General features: G+C 42.6%; 1 protein-coding gene across 1 annotated transcript in view; it reads left to right on the forward strand.

Moving 5' to 3' along the window:
• The window catches only part of LOC133348562 (transmembrane protein 132E-like), a 534,471-nt gene that overhangs the window by 502,457 nt on the left and 11,029 nt on the right, over window positions 1–20,985 (forward strand). Inside the window, exon 8 of the mRNA XM_061561445.1 lies at window positions 169–360. Coding sequence (XP_061417429.1) covers window positions 169–360 — 192 coding nt within the window. The remainder of the gene's footprint in view (window positions 1–168; window positions 361–20,985) is intronic.

A 20,985-nucleotide genomic window follows, 5' to 3' on the forward strand; every position in this document is an offset into this window, starting at 1 on the left:
GCATTTAATTGTTCATCAAGTGAAAACCAAGATTAAGCATTCAATCAGAATCAAACTCACCTTACCAAAAATATAAACACCACAATGCGTCCCCAATTTTATTTCGAGCCCTGAATTTAACCGATGGGGGGAAACCGTTAATTGTCTTTTGCTAATTTCTCACACTAGGTCCTATCGCCGGTGTCGGATCTGATTCTGGGGGAACGCGCGGTCACGGTGAGCAAGGAGAAGGTGTCCATCAGCCGGCTGCACGTGACGCTGGTCTCAGGGCTGTCCCTTACGCTGCGACCCAGTCCCTCGGAGTCAAACGTGGTCATCTCCACCACCACGGCACAGCACACTCTGCAGGTGCTCAAACAGGTGATAATTGGGACCTCAAAGCAGCACGAGCCTTTGGAAAATGTGAGAATTGCCCCGGTGAGGTGACTGTGGCTGAGATTAATGAAATGGTCATCACGACTCCAAGAGTGTGAGTCCCATTTGAGTGTTGCAGAGTTGAATTTGACGTCCTGTTGGAATAAGAGTAAGGCCGATGCGCACATCTCCTGCATACAATTGAAAACGTATTGTAGGCCACAGGAGTGCAACTGTGGTCATGCAACTCAAAGTATGGAACATATTGTAAAACACTGTAGTCGTCGCTCCATCAATGGAGAAATATCAAAACTGCACATACTATTTTTTGAAGCCCTCGAATCGTGGCTAGCAGACCTAGCCATTGGCATTTAGCTCCCAAACATATTGCCATAGGAAATAATAGAGTATTCAGTGTAAGGTTTTATTTTCTGCATGTAAAAATGTAAATGGCCTGAATGTTGATAGGGATTGTCCCAAACACTCCCATCACTCAGTAATTGAGATGAGCATCACTAAATGTTAATTGAAGCTTTTACACGCGTTTTATTTTGCACAATATTCAGTGTATTCTCATGTACTGTACCAACATATCAAGATAACCGCAACCCTGTCATGTGACCTTGCCTATAGGCGAGGCATATTTTTTTTTCTTACCAGATAAGGCCCACAGAGCTATATAGCTAATTTTCAGAGGTGACTTGGCCAGAAATCATATCTCAACGAAGTGGCTTATATGGAAATGTATATCAGTCATATTTCTAAATGTAGAGGGAAAACCCGGAGGAACCAGAGAAACATCTGCGCGACCACAGGGAAAACATGCAAACTCCAAATATACAGGTGTCAGGGTCTGGATTGAACCTATGACCTCCTGTATACCAGGCAAGAGAGTAACATCTCCCCACTGTTGCACAGCAGCGAGTTAATACAATTTGTTTTAATGTTAAATGATAAACGTTGTTTTTATTATCATAAGTGTTTTCTGGTCAAATAAAAAAACACCCACCACGAGTATTACATCTTGTATCAATATGTTTTGACTTAAGGAAAGGAATTTAGAAAGGGGGGCTGAACCTTTAACGTCCTCCAGCACTCGCTCAGATGCTATGAGGCTAGATAACTGTAAAGATTGTATAGAGACAAAGGTAAAATAAAATAATATTGCCATTATTTCTCCAAGGTTCATTAAGTTTCACAACTATTTTTTACGAGGGCTCTTCTTTGAGAAATTTGGTTGATTTATTGAGTTTTTGCTCATGGAGGAAACCAGAGTGGTCTCGAGAAAAAACAGGCTTCCAGGGAACGATACACAACAATAGTCTACAAGGACAGGTTCGTGATCCCATTTGCTGCATTCCTTAGCCAATTCTCTGTCCAGCATGTGCATATGTTTGACGAATCTACATGTTCCACCAACACTTTCCTCTGAAATGCTACCATTGTAGTATGTGCCACTGTGCCCAAAGTGGACAGGTAGAGAGAGAGAGAGATGAGCCTGACACACATAAGGTGCAGGCTTCCGATAGCATTATATCCATAATAACATGTGTGACTGCATGAGCCTTATGCTACATTATTTGCATGTCAGAAATCTTCTTTAATGTGGCTGATGTAGATGCAGAGCAACAACTACAATTTCACATTCAGGTAGTCAAGCCAGGTAACCATGTTAGGAGCAGCGGAGTGCGTCAATATTACCAGAGTACCCAGGTGTCTGAACAAGCTGATCAGTAAATCTAGGATCTCTTCAAGCAACAATTGAGTGAGAATTTGATTTTTTGAGCAATTGTCTTGAGCTTTTACGACCTCCACACAATAACCGATCACAGATAGTGTTCTATGTGACTTGGAGTTCAAGGTCCAGGTCGGCCCAGAACTGATGAAAACCAGGTGTGCACCTCAGATAACTGTGGGGTTTCTTCCAAGTTCATTGCAGCCTCATTCTGTTGTCTATTTTTTATATTCCTCAGCACCATACTAATTAAGTACTTTAAGGTGATTATACTCAGAATGGACTTCTGCGGCCATCTGGAACGCTCTTCCTTCCGATACAAGGATGCCATTGGAGCTATGCACATTTAAATCTAAATTAAAACATTTCTTTGGAACTACTTTTTCTGTTTATTTTTTTGTCCTTCCTCCGTACCTCTGATTAGCATGGTTGGTACTCTTAGTTTTTTCGGTAAAGTCACGTAGGTAGCTGACTTTACCGAAAAAACTAAGAGTATGAATCATTGCAGTCACGAAAGCTTCAAATCTAGAATTAGCATGTTTGGCTTTGTACGGTGCGAAAGAAGTTCAACATACATGCATAAGTAACAATAGATAGGTAAATAATGATGAGTATATTAACTTGTGTCTTGTGTCTAACAGCGTGTACTACTACTAAGCTTCAGCCCCTGTTGATATCTCATGGAAGGGCACGTTTTCTACAATTCCTATTGCAAGCGGAGAGACCAGGTATGTCGGTGGCAAATCCTCCATCCAGTGGCCTTGCACTAAGAGCGAGAGTGGAGACTTGTCACTCTTGAACATCATCATGGCCAAAGCCGTTGATGTCACCAAACTTAGCCGGCGCTTTCTACCTTCTGCCAGATCCTGCAAATGCTGTGCAGAAGACATGCGACCTTCAAGATCTGGCCAAACAGCATTCCACGTTAAAAATTTATACATTTTAATTTGATTATATTTTATTTTGCCAAAGTCAATAAACACATTCCATTTTCACTCTGACAAAGTTGTAGATAAAATGTTCTACAAACGGAACCATCTACACAGAAGACAAAGGAACGCAAATATTTAAAAATTATTGGATAAAAATTATTAGATTTTTATTTTGCCAAAGTCAATAAATAAATTCCATTTTCACTCTGACAATGTTGGAGATAAAATGTTTTACAAATGGAACCATCTGCACAGAAGACAAAGGAATGCAAATATTTTTAAATGATTGGAATAAAATTATAGTTAAAGGAATGGCAGGAAACGAAATTATTATAATGTTAAAACGTGAATTCATAAAAAACACTTGCAATAATCGAAAAAAACATTTTTATAATGGGCATTAGTATAATTTGCTTTAATCTTGGTTTTCTGGCAGATGAAGGATGTGCCAAAAATTATCTTGTCTTTTTTTCCCCACCAAAGCCACTTTCAAGAGAATGTAATTTAAAATACATAATATATACAGTAATATTTCCTGTATGTGGATGGCATCGGATAATTAAATACCTATATTTTTGGTGACAGTAGTCTTTTTCCACCTTGTTTAGTTTTTAAAAAAATAATTGTTTGCTCATTGCAAATGTGCTACAATGATGATTTTTTTTTCTACGTAACGATTTTTACACGCTTTTATTTAACTCACTTCGTCTGTTGTATCCTCAAAAAATAAATCTTGTAACTCAATTTTTACACACTTCCCAATGTGCTATCGACTGCAACATTTGTATAGGTATGTCATACTGATGACAACACGATATTCTATCATAAAAAAAATCTAAAACAAATAGAATTTTTTTCACATTTTTCACGCTTTTATTTCAATTACTATGTGTTGTCGTATCCAAAAATCTTATAACTCAATTTCAACCGTATTCCCAATGTCGTATCGACTGCAAACTTGGTATAGGTATGTCATACTGATGACAATACTATATTCTATCATAAAAAATCTAAAACATATATTTTTAAACATTTTTCACGCTTTTATTTAACTTACTGTATGTGTTGTCGTATCCTAAATCTTGTAACTCAATTTCAACCGTATTCCCAATGTCGTATCGACTGCAAACTTGGTATAGGTATGTCATACTGATGACAATACTATATTCTATCATTGAAAATTATAAATATCTATTTTTAAACAATCTTTTTTACGGCTCTAATTGTCCCCATTTACGGCTCTAAGTGTCGACGCTCAACTCACGTTGCCTGTAAATCACCACGTGGTCCCTGACGTCACGGCAAGCCACAGGAAGCCACGCGGAGGGGCGCGGGATGTGGAAGGAGGGGAGGGGCGATGGGGGAAGGGGGCAGGGGGAGGGGCAGCTCGGGCAGTACATTTGATTAAAGCGTGTTATAAAAAAATATATTTGTAATATTTTATTTTGGTTTGCGTGTGTTGGTGAACATGCGTGTGTTGGTGAACACGAATTAATGGCATGCTATCATATAACCATCAGACTCTGTTGGTGAACACGTATGTGCTCCATCACCGCATAGCTCGTAGTGGGCACTTGCTCCATGCCTGAAGGCACACTACTCTTGGCATAGTTGTAAACTATATAATATAAAAAAAAACTGTTAAAAATGCATACGGACTCAAGGAGGGAAAAACAAACTTAAATAGTACAAGTTTTTAATAACATCCCTCGAGGCTTTCTTTGGTAAAAACAGTATACATTGTTCTTTCTGTAGAGGTAGTATCTTTTAAATAATGAATTAAGATTCTTCGGCACATGTGACTTAACTAGCTTAGAAAATAATATATTTATGTTACAACATAGTGGCCAAACTCATTAATTCATATATATATATCTATATCAGGAAGATACAATTAAATTTCCTCATATTTTAATATGGATGTCTAGTTCCTGTGAAGGAGTAATTCAATATAAAATTAAATGTTGTGGATACTGTCACAGGTTTTGTCTCAGTGAATTAGTGGCATGCAAGCATATAACCATCAGGCTCTAAAACCACCTGCATGTTAACAAGACATTTGGTCATGTTGCTTTGGCAGTGGTGCACCACGTTTACATTCAGTTAACTCAACGGTTTTGCAACTAATTTTATTGATAATAAAAATATGTTTGGGTTAGATCGCATGAATATAAATCTGTCGTTAATCCACCACCACCGGACACAGCCAATTAGTAAGTTTTGTCACGTAAACAAGACGTGCCAATCAGTTACTACTTTAGCACATCGGTGTTGGAGAATAAACCCACACCATTTACAATTTGAGTGTGACATTTTACTGGTGATTACAACCAACTTTTGATTCGGCGATGTGCCAGAATTGTGCCCTTAAAAGTAAAAAAATATATATATATAATACGCGACGCATTACAGCTCTCAGGTTTGTTTTCTGGTTGTTCGGCAATGTCCCAGCACGCAGCACAACCCGATGACTGAGAGCAGTGCCGTGCAGCACACTTGTGAAATTCTGTGCAATTTTTCGTGCAATATGTCACGTTTTGTGGATGTAATTACCGTCTTTACATGTACAGTTCACATTTTAGCTTTACCAGGGATTTCTGAAAAAAAACCGTGTGCTTTATTAATTAATGTAATGGAAGCAAAGGCAGTGCTTATGTGTGTAAACGTTATAAACCAATGCAACAAGTTCCTCATTAAACACGTGAATAGTTTGCATCTCTATTTTCCCATTACGATGCCTCTCTAAATTAGTTATTTAAACGAACACATCTTTTAAAAAATATTTGAATAAGAGTATGAGCTGGGAGATTTTTACCCCATAAATATTGGTACTGTGGCAACCGCTCAGAATTAATTTGAATTGTAACAAGAATAATAATACAATACATGTGCAGTTTCATATTTTAAGCATTATGATTCATGGCACCTTAATCATTGACATTATTTAAATGAAACAAACAGCCCACACAAATTCTGCATGGTTATTTTGTTTAAATAAGAGTAAAATAAATAAAATTATTTTTACGAGGTATACGGGTGGAGGATACAGTCCAATGTTCTGTCAAGATCCCGAGCCAGCATTGATAATTTCACTTTGGTTCATGCCCTAAGACAGACAAGTAAAAAATTAAACATTGCTTCCTTGGCCAAATTAGCATTCAATGTGCAATAAGTGCAATGACTTCCAGTCATTCAGCAGTGACCCGGCACGGAAGTTGCACTAGTAATGATGTTCGCACTCATTTTGTACCAAATTTATTAAAACGGCATCTCAAATTCAGAGGGCATGAAATGCAACATACAGGTAGGAGTGAAGTGATATTGAATGAGTCACTTTAGCGCGAGGTGCTGGGAGATTGGTAGACAATGGGATTGGGGGTAGCAGCCCGTTCTACCAGTTGGACCTGTGGGCGAAGCACGGAGCCTTCTGGGGGATCCAGAGGGGTCCAGAGCCGAGGGCGGAACCTGGCCACGCTGGGGAGGATAAAAAGCGAGCTCCGACTCACAGTCAGGGCTGCTGTGAGCTAGAGTGGAACTCGCCGTGCCGTCGTCATCGTGATCTCATCTTGCTAGCCGAGCCTGCCTGGGTACCTGTCTGCGTACTTGCCTGAGTACCTGCGAGGGACCCTGGCCGTCGGGCCAGAGGTTGCCTCATCAATTCCGGGGGGTATGGAGACCGACCGTGCTATCGGGGCGAGCCAAGATGACCAGGCCGGGTCAACTGCAGCCGAGGAGTGTACGACTCACGTCCTTGTGCAATGCCCCTTTGTGCAGGAGGTGTGGGTGCTATGCCAGTCTCTGCTGATCCGTTTTTATCTGGTCAAAGCTACAAACCTAAATATTATTTGGGGAGTCTTCCGACAGAAGGCAGGAGGGGCTTGGGCTCATACATGGGCTGTCGTAGGGGCCATATAATAAGCCCTGTGGAAGGCGCGTGGACGGTTGATCAAGGGTGCCTATATGACACCGTCCGAGGTGATCCACCTAGTCTGGAAGCTGATCGACAGGGTTGAAAGAGTAAAAATAGGCAGCAAAGCTGCAAAAGAGACGTGGTGGTGGCCTCCACCTCCAAGTGGGACGGGATGAAGTAAGCGGTGCTTGGGAAAGTTCTCCACCACGGCACTGGGAATAGGGGAACGAGTGTTTTGTTTATTCGACAATCGCGGGCTCTTGTTTCAGTATGTAGTGGATGGTCCGGCGAAGTTTCCTCCACTTTTCGTTATCGGTGCACTCGATGTGTGGAGGTGTGGTATCGCGGAAAGGTCCCTTGTACGGGTTGTGGTTGCTGTCACAGAGTTTTTCCACTGTCTGGGACAGTGGACTGTTCAAAGTTGAGATAATAAAACTTTTAAATAGTCGTCATGTTCTTTGCCTTCGCCTCTTCAAGCTGTGGGTCTCGAAGCATGTTGGCTGTCCTGACCCGCTATATAGTTATCCCCTATGGCTGTGAAGGCTGAATAAACAAGAGAGAATGCTTCCTATTAGTGTCTCTGAATTAGTACACTACATTTGGTGCCAGGAGTGTTAACAATTTTTTTTTTGTAGGGTTGTTAGGAATTGTATTTTTTCCTTTCGAATCCTTGTGGGGGGAAATAGGCTATGTCTAAATCCGCGAAGAGGATGGTTCTCATCGGCACGTCCTCGAGCGAAGAGGACAACGGTGAGGAGGGTTCCCGGGCAGCCCCGGCAGCCGGGACCCCGGTGGGGGGTCCCGGAGAGGCGGTCCCGGCGTGGCAGCGGGCGAAAGACGATCATCCCACGCCGCCGCTGGCTGAGGAAAGGCTGCGGGCACTCAGCGCGCACATCGTGGAGCTGCTCTTCACGGTGACGGCACTGGTGGGGCGGCTGGGTAAGGAAGAGCCGGAGAAGGGGGCTACGACTTGGAGGCAGTGAGCGGGCGACTCTGCCATCACTGCCGACAGCTCATCCAGGGGTGCCTTCCCTTGCACAGCGACTGCCGTTTATTGAGAAGTTTTTGGCTGCTGGGGGTGATTTATCGACCCTCCAGCGGCATTTCGCTGCCACTTGCGAGCGGGGTGGTCCGACGCGGAGGCGCTATGTGCTGTTCCCACTGCGCTGGAGGACGATGTCTTGGCGGCATTTTTAGCCATTCCCCAGGCAGACAGGACGACGCTGCAGCAAGCATACACCCAGTTGGCGGCGATTTTTGACCCACCGTCCAACGCGTGGCGGGAATTCGTGATGCGGAGTCGGGGGGAGACCGAGACGCCACTCGCCTTCCGCAGCGCACTAATGTCGCTTGCGTGATCCATCAACTTTGAGTTTTGTTAAGTTTCGCAATTGCCAGCTGTATGATTAGTGCTTGCTAAGTGTTGACGGCTTAGGTCTGCAAAATGGCCGGGAGATGGCAGTGCTGAGTGTTACAGCACTACTCGTATGAATTGGTTTATTCTGGGTACTCTGGCTTCTTCCAACATACCAACCGCTCATTCCAATGCAGGACTCTCCTTAAAAAAAGTCTTGACATTCAGACTTTGACCAGTAAATCATTAGAATTATTCATGTTTTATTTGGTTTTGTCTGAAAAGAATAGACCGCTTTTCAAATTAAATAAAGTACATATTAAAGAATTGCCAAATTTAGCCGTTAAACAATGTGGAAAATCATTGCACCATCACATTCTTGTTTATTTAATTATATAAAGTTTAGTGCAGATGTAGTGACATTGCTGGATGTCACTGCACGACACTGTGTGAAGCGGGTGGTGCAATGTTGACGTGGCAGACATTCCTGCGAGTGGCTGTACAAATGGCACTGCGCTCTGGGTGTAGTGCAAGCCCAGGGAGGATAGGGGGCAGAAGATTGCCAGGGACGGTACGGGGTTGAGAGGGGCCATGGCACTCCGGTTGAACCCGGAGGTCTCGTGACCGGAGGTACAGACCCCGGTGCCCCCAAAGAGGGGGCTGGGGGGACCACGTGTCCAGGGACAGGTCCTTCTCGGGTCTTCGAGAAGGTGGGCGTGTCCCGGGGCGGTGCGAGCCCGGGACCGGCTGCTGTTCTCCGAATGAAGATCTCCACGTCGTCGCCTGGGAGAGGAACTCCAACTACGGGACCCTTACCCGAGCTAGGGTCCGGTCCACTATAGCCACCCCGTTTGTTCAGAGTAGATAGCCTGGAGGATATACCTCCCTAGGTTACCTGGTGAAGGGCAGCTACCCCTCGACCCCTCGTGTTAAGGCTGTTATTAAATAAACGTGTTGCCTCCAAAACGAAGTCTCGGTCTCCCTCTGTACCCACTGCACATAGTTGCTGTTATAGGACTTTACTATATACAATATATATGGGCACAGTTTCAGAAAACAGTTTCTGCAAAATTATATCTGCAATGGATAGTAAATGGGGGTGGCAGACATTAGCTTGTTTTAATTGTGTCTAAATATGTATTGTCTTCCTGAACAAGGTGAATACAATTCATACAAATGAAATTGTTGTTGTGTGTCTGCATGATGGTGATGAAATTGTTACATATTTCTAATCTTTTTTCACCATATGCATACTTTTTTGAAAGGCAACAATACACTATGTTATTTCTCACTGTGATTTTGAAGGTAGTGCAATTATAAATTTTTCAGCAGAAAACAACGTGTTTAAGTGACTTGGCAGAATGTGTTGAATTTGTCTGCATATGATAATTGTGGATAATTGATGTTGCTGGCAGCTTGATATTGCAAATGTGTTATAATTGATAATTGTAATTTATAACAGGACCATTTTTCATTTGTCTTCAAAGTGATTTCACTTTGCACAATTAAAACAATTTAAATCACGAAATGGAGTTACTTAACGAAACACCGTTCAATCAAATTGTTAATAAAACTTTTCCTCCAAACTATACGATTATTGGAGCTATACATAACAAATGGACTACCAATGCAAAATGTAATAATTTCAAGGTGAACACAAATGTTAAACATATACAGTAATTATATTTTATTGGAGAAGCCTTCATCCAGAAAGTGGATTGATCATGACTGATGATGATATTTTTTACATATTATATAAAAAATAATGTGGATTATATAAACGTTGAAAGAGTATAATCATTAAATATTGACTTAAATCTTTTGTGACTGCAGGAATTCATATTATTTGGGTCTTTCGGTAAAGTCATTCAGATAGGTTCAAATTATTACAAATAAATAAAATAAAAATTGCGACGCTTTGATAACAACACAAGCAGCGATCGTCATCACTTGTGTTGTGATCGAAACGTCATAGTTTTTATTTTATTTTTTATTTTAATCTATCTACGTAACTTTACCGAAAAACCCAAAGAATAGTATAATAATTGTAAATGAGTTATATAATTTGTATTAATAATAATCAATATATTATCTTGTATGTGATTTTCATTGTTTGTAATTTTGCGACTTATGGATACGTTCCATTAATGTTCTGAAATTTGATTTAAATATGTATCTTTATGTAATTACATGTCGTATGGATACATTTGACATATTTTATAATACTATATATGTTCTAATATATGATAATAATTATTTTAATGTCCTACGTATTAGACGTGTTTTTCATTTTATTTTATTTCAACTTCATCTTGAGAATGTTTTCTGTAATATTGCAAGTGATGGAGGTAAAAAGCTTCTAAAGTGTGAATTTACTAAATATCAAGATTATCAGTAATTTCAACTGACTACATTGCAAGCTCAACTGGTCACTTTTCTGTATATTTACTTTCATATATGGCATTCATTCTCATCTTGACATCCCTCAGCATGTCATTAATGTTCTAAAAATATTTCCATCTAAACAAATCCAGATTTTTTTTTCCTGAGAAAACACTGCATCTCAAGCTTTGGGACTGTAATGAGAGTTTATTTCAGTTCACCTCCTCACCTCATTATCTCAGATGCTCATGTCTGGAGAAGAAAATAATCCACATGCCCTCACACACCACTACCCACTGAAATGAAAGTTCTCTGTGCAGCTTCAGACCAAGTTAACTTTTGTGTCTCTGTTTCCCCAATTTATTCCAATTGTGCTTTTGGCATCATGTCATAAGATAAAAAAAATATATATATAGTCTGAAACCTCTCAGAGCAGTGTGATCCTGTGTCAGAAAACGGCTGTGGAAGAGCTTTTTCGCAAGATTTCTGAAAAATCCTTCAAGTGACCTTTTTATATTTTTGCAAAATTGGTAATGTGCTTTCCCATGCAGCATACATGCCAGTCAAACTGATATATGTATATATATATTTAAATTTTCAGTGATGGAATTACGCCAAATTAAGTGGAAAACCAAATTAAACATACGTAATTATTTGTATTAATATATTGGTGACAGTTCCGAGACCATCACTACAGACAGCTGAAACGTGGATTTGAACTCTGAATCTCAGTGGTGCCCAGTCACTTGCAGGCCAAATTCACTTTTGAAATTCATTTGTTATATTCATCTTCTATTTTAGTTTTTTACGTGGTGGTTTTGCTGCTGCAGCTCCTTACAATAAACATTTCCCTCCCTTTATTACTGCTAATCCTACTTCCTCTATTACTGCTAATCCTACATAATACACGAGCATAATATGACTTAGAGACCCCCCCCCCCCACCACGTACACGTACCACAAGTAGTGACTAATCCCATATCTGCATTTCCCATAAATATGCTAAATTCCTCTATTGATATGTAAACTCCTTTGTCAAGGCTCCCTCCTCCTCTAACCCAGCTTAAATATACGCTGCCAAGCTTGGTGGTGTTCATTCGGACGCTGTCTCTCCGACAGACCTGTTCTTCACATGAGGACGGCTGCTTGCGTTGTGGCCGAAACGTCGTGAGAATTGTATTTTATTATGTTTTATTTTTATTATTTCCCTTCTACGTGACTTTACCGAAAGAACCAAGAAGACCAGACCAGAGGCTTAACCTCTCATCCAGACCAGAGGCTTAACCTCTCATCCAGACCAGAGGCTTTACCTCTCATCCAGACCAGAGGCTTTACCTCTCATCCAGACCAGAGGGATTACCTCTCATCCAGACCAGAGGTTTAACCTCTTATCTCGACCAGAGGGTTAACCTCTCATCCAGACCAAAGGTTTAACCTCTCATCCAGGCCAGAAGGTTTGCCTCTCATCCAGATCAGAGGTTTTATACCTCTCATCCAGACCAGAAGGTTTACTTCTAATCCAGACCAGAGGCGGTTAAATTTCGATTTCAAGATTTCGTGACTGCAGGGATTCATCTTCTATTTTAGTTTATTACGTGGTGCTTTGGCTGCTGCAGCTCCTTACTATTAAAATTTCCCTCCCTTTATTACTGCTATTCCTACTTCCTCTCTTTATTACTGCTAATCCTACGCAATACACGAGGATAATATGACTTTGAGACCCCCCACCACCTACACATTCCACAAGTAGTGACTAATCCCATATCTGCATTTACCATAAATATGTTAAATTCCTCTGTTGATATGTAAATTCAGTTGTCAAGGCGCTCTCCTCCTCTAACCCAGCTTAAATATACGCTGCCAAGCTTGGTGGTGTTAATTCGGACGCTGTATTTCCGACAGCCCTGTTCTTCACATGAGGACGGCTGGTTGCGTTGTGGCCGAAACGTCGTTAGAATTGTATTTTATTGTGTTTTATTTGTATTATTTCCCTTCTACGTGACTTTACCGAAAGAACCAGGAAGACAAGACCAGAGGCTTTACCTTTCATCCAGACCAGAGTCTTTACCTCTAATCTAGACCAGAGGCTTTACCCTCATCCAGATCATAGGCTTTACCCTCATCCAGATCAGAGGCTTTACATCTCATCCAGATCAGAGGCTTTAATCTCTCATCCAGACCAGAGGCTTTACCTTTCATCCAGACCAGAGGCTTTACCCTCATCCAGATCAGAGGCTTTAACCTCTCATCCAGATCAGAGGCTTTACCTCTCATCCAGATCAGAGGCTTTAACCTCTCATCCAGACCAGAAGCTTTACCTCTCATCCAGATCAGAGGCTTTACCTCTCATCCAGATCAGAGGCTTTACCTCTCATCCAGATCAGAGGCTTTAATCTCTCATCCAGATCAGAGGGTTTACCTCTCATCCAGATCAGAGGGGTTACCTCTCATCCAGATCAGAGGCTTTACCTTTCATCCAGATCAGAGGTTGTATACCTCTCATCCAGACCAGAGGCTTTACCTCTCATCCAGATCAGAGGCTTTACCTCTCATCCAGATCAGAGGGTTTACCTCGTATCCAGATCAGACGTTTTATACCTCTCATCCAGATCAGAGGCTTTACCTCTCATCCAGATCAGAGGCTTTAATCTCTCATCCAGATCAGAGGGTTTACCTCTCATCCAGATCAGAGGGGTTACCTCTCATCCAGATCAGAGGCTTTACCTTTCATCCAGATCAGAGGTTGTATACCTCTCATCCAGACCAGAGGCTTTACCTCTCATCCAGATCAGAGGCTTTACCTCTCATCCAGATCAGAGGGTTTACCTCGTATCCAGATCAGACGTTTTATACCTCTCATCCAGATCAGAGGCTTTACCTCTCATCCAGATCAGAGGCTTTAATCTCTCATCCAGATCAGAGGGTTTACCTCTCATCCAGATCAGAGGGGTTACCTCTCATCCAGATCAGAGGCTTTACCTTTCATCCAGATCAGAGGTTGTATACCTCTCATCCAGACCAGAGGCTTTACCTCTCATCCAGATCAGAGGCTTTACCTCTCATCCAGATCAGAGGGTTTACCTCGTATCCAGATCAGACGTTTTATACCTCTCATGAATTTATGAAATTGTGATTCTAACCAATACTGGCTGTAAAAAGACATGTGTCGTATGCATTGTGGGTAGAAGAGGCGAGTATAGATACGTTTTTCGATGTTCTCCACTGCTACCGCCTTCAACCCGCACTGAAGTATGGTCAAATATTATACTCAGCCCACAGACCATGATAAGGATTTCGTTCAGCAGTAGATTGACACAAATGGACTGTACATGTACGCAGGGCAGCAACACAGTTGCTGTGTTGTCATGCGCTGGCCTTCTATTTGGCCTATATGTGAGTGTCTCATACACGTGCTATGTATTCAGAGGTGGTTATTACACTGAATTCAACACTAATAGTTGGCATCTTTCTATGTGAATCAGTATAACTTGTTATTTGCACATGTGCTAAATGGCTGTCCATTGTGGTCTGTTAAAAAAGACAGTGCTGAAGATGCATTGCTAATGGTAACTCATTTGCTAATTATTGCAGAGGTTCACAGTTGGAGCTCAGTGGCTTCCCAGATTAATACTGTGAGTGTATTAACCAAAATATTGTGCACTGTCTGCTTCATGATGTACATCAAAGATCCTCGGACGTTATAAATAAACAGTCTAGGCCTTGTTTGCACAGCGTCTCAGTCCAAACTTGAACAATGACTCGCACACTACTTAATCGGGTAAAACCATCAAGTGAAATTTCTCTGACTGGCAGACTATACAAGTCTTCATAACATGGCGCCTTATGACAGCCTTGTGCTTTAAGAATGACATTAAATTATAATTATTTAAGGTAGCTTGGTAGTAGTTTATACCACCATACTATATGCTATACCAGCCAACAATCGTACTAGTCAACAGCAGCAATCCAGGCTAATAGCGTTATCCAATACACTTTAACGAGTCGCAACCAACACCACTCTCATGAATATATAGGATTTGTATCACTAATAACTTCAGTCAGGGTACCAGTTACTGTTATGTCCCATGCAGCACATTTGAGATAAATGTCTGATCTGTGACAACCTGTGAAATGCACACAGCAGAGATAGCCTTGAATAAAGACAATCACTTTTGCAAATATTCTCATTGTAATATTTCCTTTTCTCAATTGAGAATCATAGTGAGAGTGTAGTTGCATTGTGTTGGTTAAGTGGTACACACTAAAAGCGACACCTGGACTGATTTAATCTGAATAAGTTATTTTTAGGTCAGAATAAAATATGGTATCATAATAGAAAACCTATAAGGCAAAGCAAACCTGAATTTGGTAGAAAACAAATCAAACTTTTATTGCCTTAAAATTGCGTGTATCCATGTGTAGAGACAGTGCGGGTGTAGAGACAGTGCGTGTCGCTACCGTTGCTGTCTTCACATTGTCGCTGTCTTCGCGTCATCGCTATTTGCGTGCCATCCCTGGCCAAAGTTAACTGTGCATCTCCCTGGCCCAAGTTATCTGTGCGTTATCCCTGTCCAAGTTATCAGCGTGTCATTCCTGACTAAGTTATTTGCGCGAAGCGCCCTAAAAAGTAAATGAAGAAACCTCTACAGTTCAAGTTGTCCGAGAGTCACTACAACTGTTGTCAGAAGCATGTCAAGATATCCAAGAAAGAAAAACCCACCTGCATCGACCTCGGACAAGGGTGAAGACTGACGAGGAGACCCCCCTCCAGGCAGTCCCAGGAGTAGGGGTCCCGGTGACCGAACCCCTAGGTAGGGGCTGTTGGCTAGCAGCCATGGGCCGCGGAAGGGTGGCGTGAGATGGCAAGATGGCTCGACCTGCTCCTAGTGGCCATCACACAGCTCTCCCTGCTGCTGGGCGCGATGACGGCGAGAGGGGTAGCCATATAGAGCACGCGGCAGGGCCCCATGGAGGAGACAAGATGGATGGCGGCCGCCGTCGCTCGCGTGGCGTAGCCCGCGCAATCGCCGCCCACCACCTTCCACGCGGTGTAGACTGCGCGATCGATGGCTGTCATTTCCCCCAGGGGGGAGGGGGCGTGATCGACGGCTGTCATTTTTCCACTGACCCAGGTGGCTCCGGAGTAGACTCCATCCCCGATGGCCCACGAAGGAGCAGTGGGCCGTCAGATAGTTCATGCCAGCGGGAGGCGATTGGGCTGCCTTCATCTGCCTTTTCAAGGTGGAAGGCAAGGTTTTGCGGGCCTTGCTGACGGCCCTCGGTGATTATGCTCTTGCAGCATTTTGAGCCATCCAGCCAGAAAAGCAGGCCACTCTTTGATAGGTGTACGGAGAGATGGCAGCCATCTTTGATCCTCCATCCAATGCGCAGAGGAAGTTCCTACAGCGGAGGCAAGGGGAGGCCGAGACGCCCCTTGCTTACCGCAGCGCACTGATGGCGCTTGGGCAGGCGGCGTACCCGCGCATGGATCAAGCGGCAATAGACTCCCTGACGATGGAAAAGTTGTTGGTGCTAGCACAGGAGATGGGGATCGTGCTGCCCATTATCGAGGAGGAGACACAGACGTCCATGTGGGTGGCCAGATGCCTGCAGGCCCACGAGAACATAAACAGGTGGACCCGGGTGGTGGCATCATCAGATGTGCCTGTGTCGGGCTACACGTTGACCGCCTGAGCAACAAGGAGCGCCACAAGGCCGGCGGAGGAGGATTGGGAACTGGGGTAGGAGATGGCAGTGGCGGCGCAGGGGTCGCCTCGACGGTGAGGGGACATCTCGCGATGGCCTCGAGGTTGTGATCCAAGGGGAGTGGCGACTCCTCCACCAGACAGACCCTCCATCTTCTGCATCTGGTATGGATGACCAGGACACATCACGTGGGGATGCCGGGATGGCGCCCAGCCATCGATGACCTCACCGACATCCCCTGCCCCACCGACGACTGCTTCCCAGCCCCAACAGTTTAGAAATCCGGGGAACATTAACAAGCCGCCAAGTGCAAAGGACCGCTGGTTGGAGCTCAGTCAAATTCCTCCGAAGAGTCCAGGGATGAGCCTACCCCTTCAAGGCTTTTGTGCAAGCCACCATTGCCAGAGAGGCACAGAAATCCGCCCAGAGCGATGGACCGGCATCAAGAACCGGGTCAAAGTGTTTACGATTCCGCTAAGCAGATCTCCCATGGTCATGGCGGGTTGTTTTTTTAGATGCGGGTTTTTTTTCCGCCCTAATGAGAGTCGGGCGTTGGGTTATTTTATTTATGCAGTTCGTCTGCCCTAATGTTTGTCGGACGTTGGGTTGTTTATTTATGCAGTTCATCTGCCCTAATGTTCATCGGATGTCGGGTTAAAACATTTTTTATTTACTTATGCGGTTCTTCGGCCCTGACCCGGTACACTGTGATTAAATTATGAGCCGAGACGGCTGATTGTTTTTTTAGAAGGTGTGGGGGGTGATGTCGAGATAGTGCGGGTGTAGAGACAGTGCTTGGGTGGAGACAGTGCGGGTGCAGGAACAGTATGTGGCCCAGTGGTCACGAGGGGTAATTACGGAAGGGGAACCATCTGTGAAGTTTGGGAACGGGCTAGAGAGTTCGAGAAAGGGGGCATGGCGGGGGGCAGATTGAGGGCCACACCGGGAATAAAAGGAGGTGAGAGGCAAAGATTCTGAGCTGCCGTGGGATCGGGGTCGACTATCTTCACGCCATCGCTATCTTCACACCGTAGCTGTCTTCGGGCCGTCGTTGTCTTTGTGTCATTGCTACCGTTGTTGTCTTCACGTCATCGCTACTTGCGTGCCATCCCTGACCAAGTTATCTGCATAAAGCCCCCTAAATAATAAATAAATATATATGTCTTCAGTTCAAGTTGTCCGAGAGTCACTACACATGTATGGGAATTTTTTATATATATTAGTATTATTACTACATGCGGAACACATCTTTTTCCCCATTTAACTTCTGATGATTGTTCATTTGTCTAATGCGTAATTTTACTCTGGCAATATTGCCATTTTAGAGAAAATGTTCCCTTTTTGTTATTTTGTCAAATTAAAGACAGACTTCCTAATAAGAAATGTATTTACCTGGATACACAAAAGACAAATATGGACACATAATAGCCCATATTGTTTAATATTCTCTCTGTAGAAAAAGGACACTGATATATTAATATTATGACATTGAGCCTTCATTAATTTTTTTAAGAGGGATCTGTGAAGTTTTTTTCTCATGCGGCCGGTGGTGATCATTGCTACATGCTATGTATAATCCCAAATTGAGTAATTTGCAGGTCATATTTATAATTTGGACCATGGCAGTGGCATGCAATGACCTACCCTTGCAAATAACCATCTTTGGCATCCACTGTGAAGCAGACGACACATATTTTACTATAATATAGGTTTTATTTGGTTAGATCGCGTACATATAAATGTGTCATTAAACCTGCCACCACCCGACACAGCCAATTAGTAAGGTTTGTCACGTAAACAGAACATGCCAATTCGTTACTAGTGTAATGACAATAGAGCCTACATGCAGTGTGAGGGGACTAGTGGCCACGGGAGGTAATGACAGGGAGGTCAGCTTCCAGTACGAATGCACTAGTGGCCACGGGAGGTAATGACAGGGGTATCAGTTGTGAGTGTGAAGGGACTGGTGGCTACAAGAATGTTCGAGAAGGGAGCGTTGATCAGGTGATGGAAGAGGAAGGTAGAGTGTGCTGGTAGAGGGAGCGTCCAGAGTCAGCGAGAATGATCGAGAAGGGGGGATGCACGAGAGACTCAGGGCTGTTGCAGTGGGATCTCTGCCTGATGTCAAGTGAACGTGTCTTCAATGAAGTGCCATCTCAAGAGTTGTCATTACACTAGTACAACACACCAGGGTGTTGGAGAGCAAACACCGTTGTGCTGTACTAACAACATACGCCAAACATGCTATCGCTTGGCAATGTTACAACAAGGATTTGTAAATGAAATCCTGGACAATTATCATTTACCTCCAAAAATAATTATTTGTGTAATGTGCTACAGCTACAGAAAGGGAAAATTAGGTTAAATATTGAGCAATCAAACATTCATTCTGATAACTTGACAGACCTTCAAAAAATAGACTGGCCTACTCACAACTGTACAGACCATTCTCTACCTTACACAAAGCCTGTTAGAAGACATGTTGAGGGGTTTTGGCAATGGTTTTCCATGTCTGCCGAAAATAAAATTGGAAACTGGCCAGGTAATAAGTCTGGCAGCTGTTATACAGAAAAGGTGCCTAAGACAATTTGATTATGTTTGCACCAAAATGACTACGAGGTTTGAAATGGGTGTTATTTACAATAGCAAAATGTTTACATAAAATAAACCGAGTTAATATTCTCTCCCCCCTTTATTACCTATATAACTTCTTACCACGGCATCTCTCTCCCACTTCAGCAAAAAAACTTTTTTTATTGCTCTGGTTTTCCCACCTGATGATTGCTTGTGTTGCATCGAAACGTTGTGATTTATTTTATTTTATACATATGTGACTTTACCGAAAGAACCAAAGAGTATGGATTCCTGCAGTCACGAAAGCTTCAAATCTATATTAATATTCTATATTTATACATGTGAGAATAATGCATTGACATCCTTTGTAATAAAGTTGATGATTGTTAATTACAAAGGAACAATCTTTAATTGCAATTTAAAAGGCAGCATCCAGGCTCGGATACCAGCAACGAATGCTATAATCTCACAAATTATGGAATTGAGTTATGAACATATACTTTACAGCTTAGTATTTCCCACGGAGCTATAATTACCATACATTTATCCCAAGATCTACTTATTAGATCCCACCCCCCTGCCCCCCCCGTCCTCCGCATTGCCTGCCCCCCCCTCTTGCCCCCCCCCCCCACCTGCCCTTTACCGACCTGCATGTGCCAGCGTAATAAAGTTTGGTAACAAAAAACCACACGGCTTTGGTATGGAGTATGGAGGCCTTCATCCACCAGTGGGTTGAAAGGGCTGTCTTATTGTTTAACTATATACTATGCGGAAGTTGAAACAACGGTGTTTCTCCCTGCCGCCTGTCTACTCGGCAAGGTCGTGTGTGATGGGATTGAGTTGTGGTGGGTACTCCGACCTCTTCCGAAGTGTGTGGTTAGCGTTTGAAAGTTCAGCTACATTTCCTCGACAAGGGCATTGGCATGAGCAAGTAAATGCGGGGCTGCACCGTTACCTTTTATAGTTCATATCAAGTCACACAGAGAGAAAACAACTTTCTTTATAGTGCATGTATATTTGGTGGCTTTACAATCCAAAGTAATTCCACGGGGGTGTCAGTGATTCTCATACACGTTGCACCTGTCGCGCCGTTGTTCTCGCTCTCAGTTGCTAAGTACCAAAGTATGACAGTGTATCCTGTTGAAAATAACATGTGGAAACCTATAACTCTTCCATTCTCAAAACTCCATATATCAAAAGAAGGGTTTTTGGAAGCAATTCTTCAATGTGGTCATCAACCCTTTCACCTTTCGGCCTTTCTGCTCCAGGGGAGAATAAAAAATTACATTAAAAAAATTGGGAAGGCATGTGAAAAAAACACTGCTATGTCAAATGCATACTTACGTATCACAAAACATTTATATCGTTTGTAGAAATGTATCGTGTTTTTGTGCAATCAGCAAGTTAAACATAAAATGTACAGCCCATTGTTAACCCACTCAATAAAGGCCTCGTCACGACGTGTCAGATATTGGGGTTTATTTTTTACCATACTTCACCACTGGCGAGTGCATTTTGGTGGAGAGAAGAAAGTCCAGTTTCGGTTCAGATACTAGATATCATTCACTACTAATGCTGCCAATAAAGGCTTTCTAAATCATAGTGGTTATACTGCGCTTTTGTGATGCAAAAGTCACTTCACCACAAACATAGCAGAAGTTAGCTGCTATGTTCACACAAGTACGAGGTATCCCTGCTCACTTTGGCTGAACAGAAATGTGTCCCTTTGCAAAATCAAAACTAACAAATAAGAAAGCACGACACTGTATGATTTCTAGAGCTGATATGAGACAATTTGTTCAGCAAAGGGATGTAAGCCTAGTTATGATTGCATCATCCATGACTTCTAGGAATAACATGATGCAATTCATATAATGTATGATGCAATACCAGGTTCAGATTGCATCATCATTCATTGTTTTGCTCAAAAAGCAAGTACTGTCGAAACCCAATCATAGATGTATTCATAGATCCAGTCAAAGATGTATTTTAGTCATTTCCGGTTTAATTCTAGATTTGAAGCTTTCGTGACTGCAAGG

This window comes from Lethenteron reissneri, chromosome 27 (assembly GCF_015708825.2).
Source record: "Lethenteron reissneri isolate LAM-NWPU_2019-01 chromosome 27, ASM1570882v1, whole genome shotgun sequence".
Classification (NCBI taxonomy): domain Eukaryota; kingdom Metazoa; phylum Chordata; class Hyperoartia; order Petromyzontiformes; family Petromyzontidae; genus Lethenteron; species Lethenteron reissneri.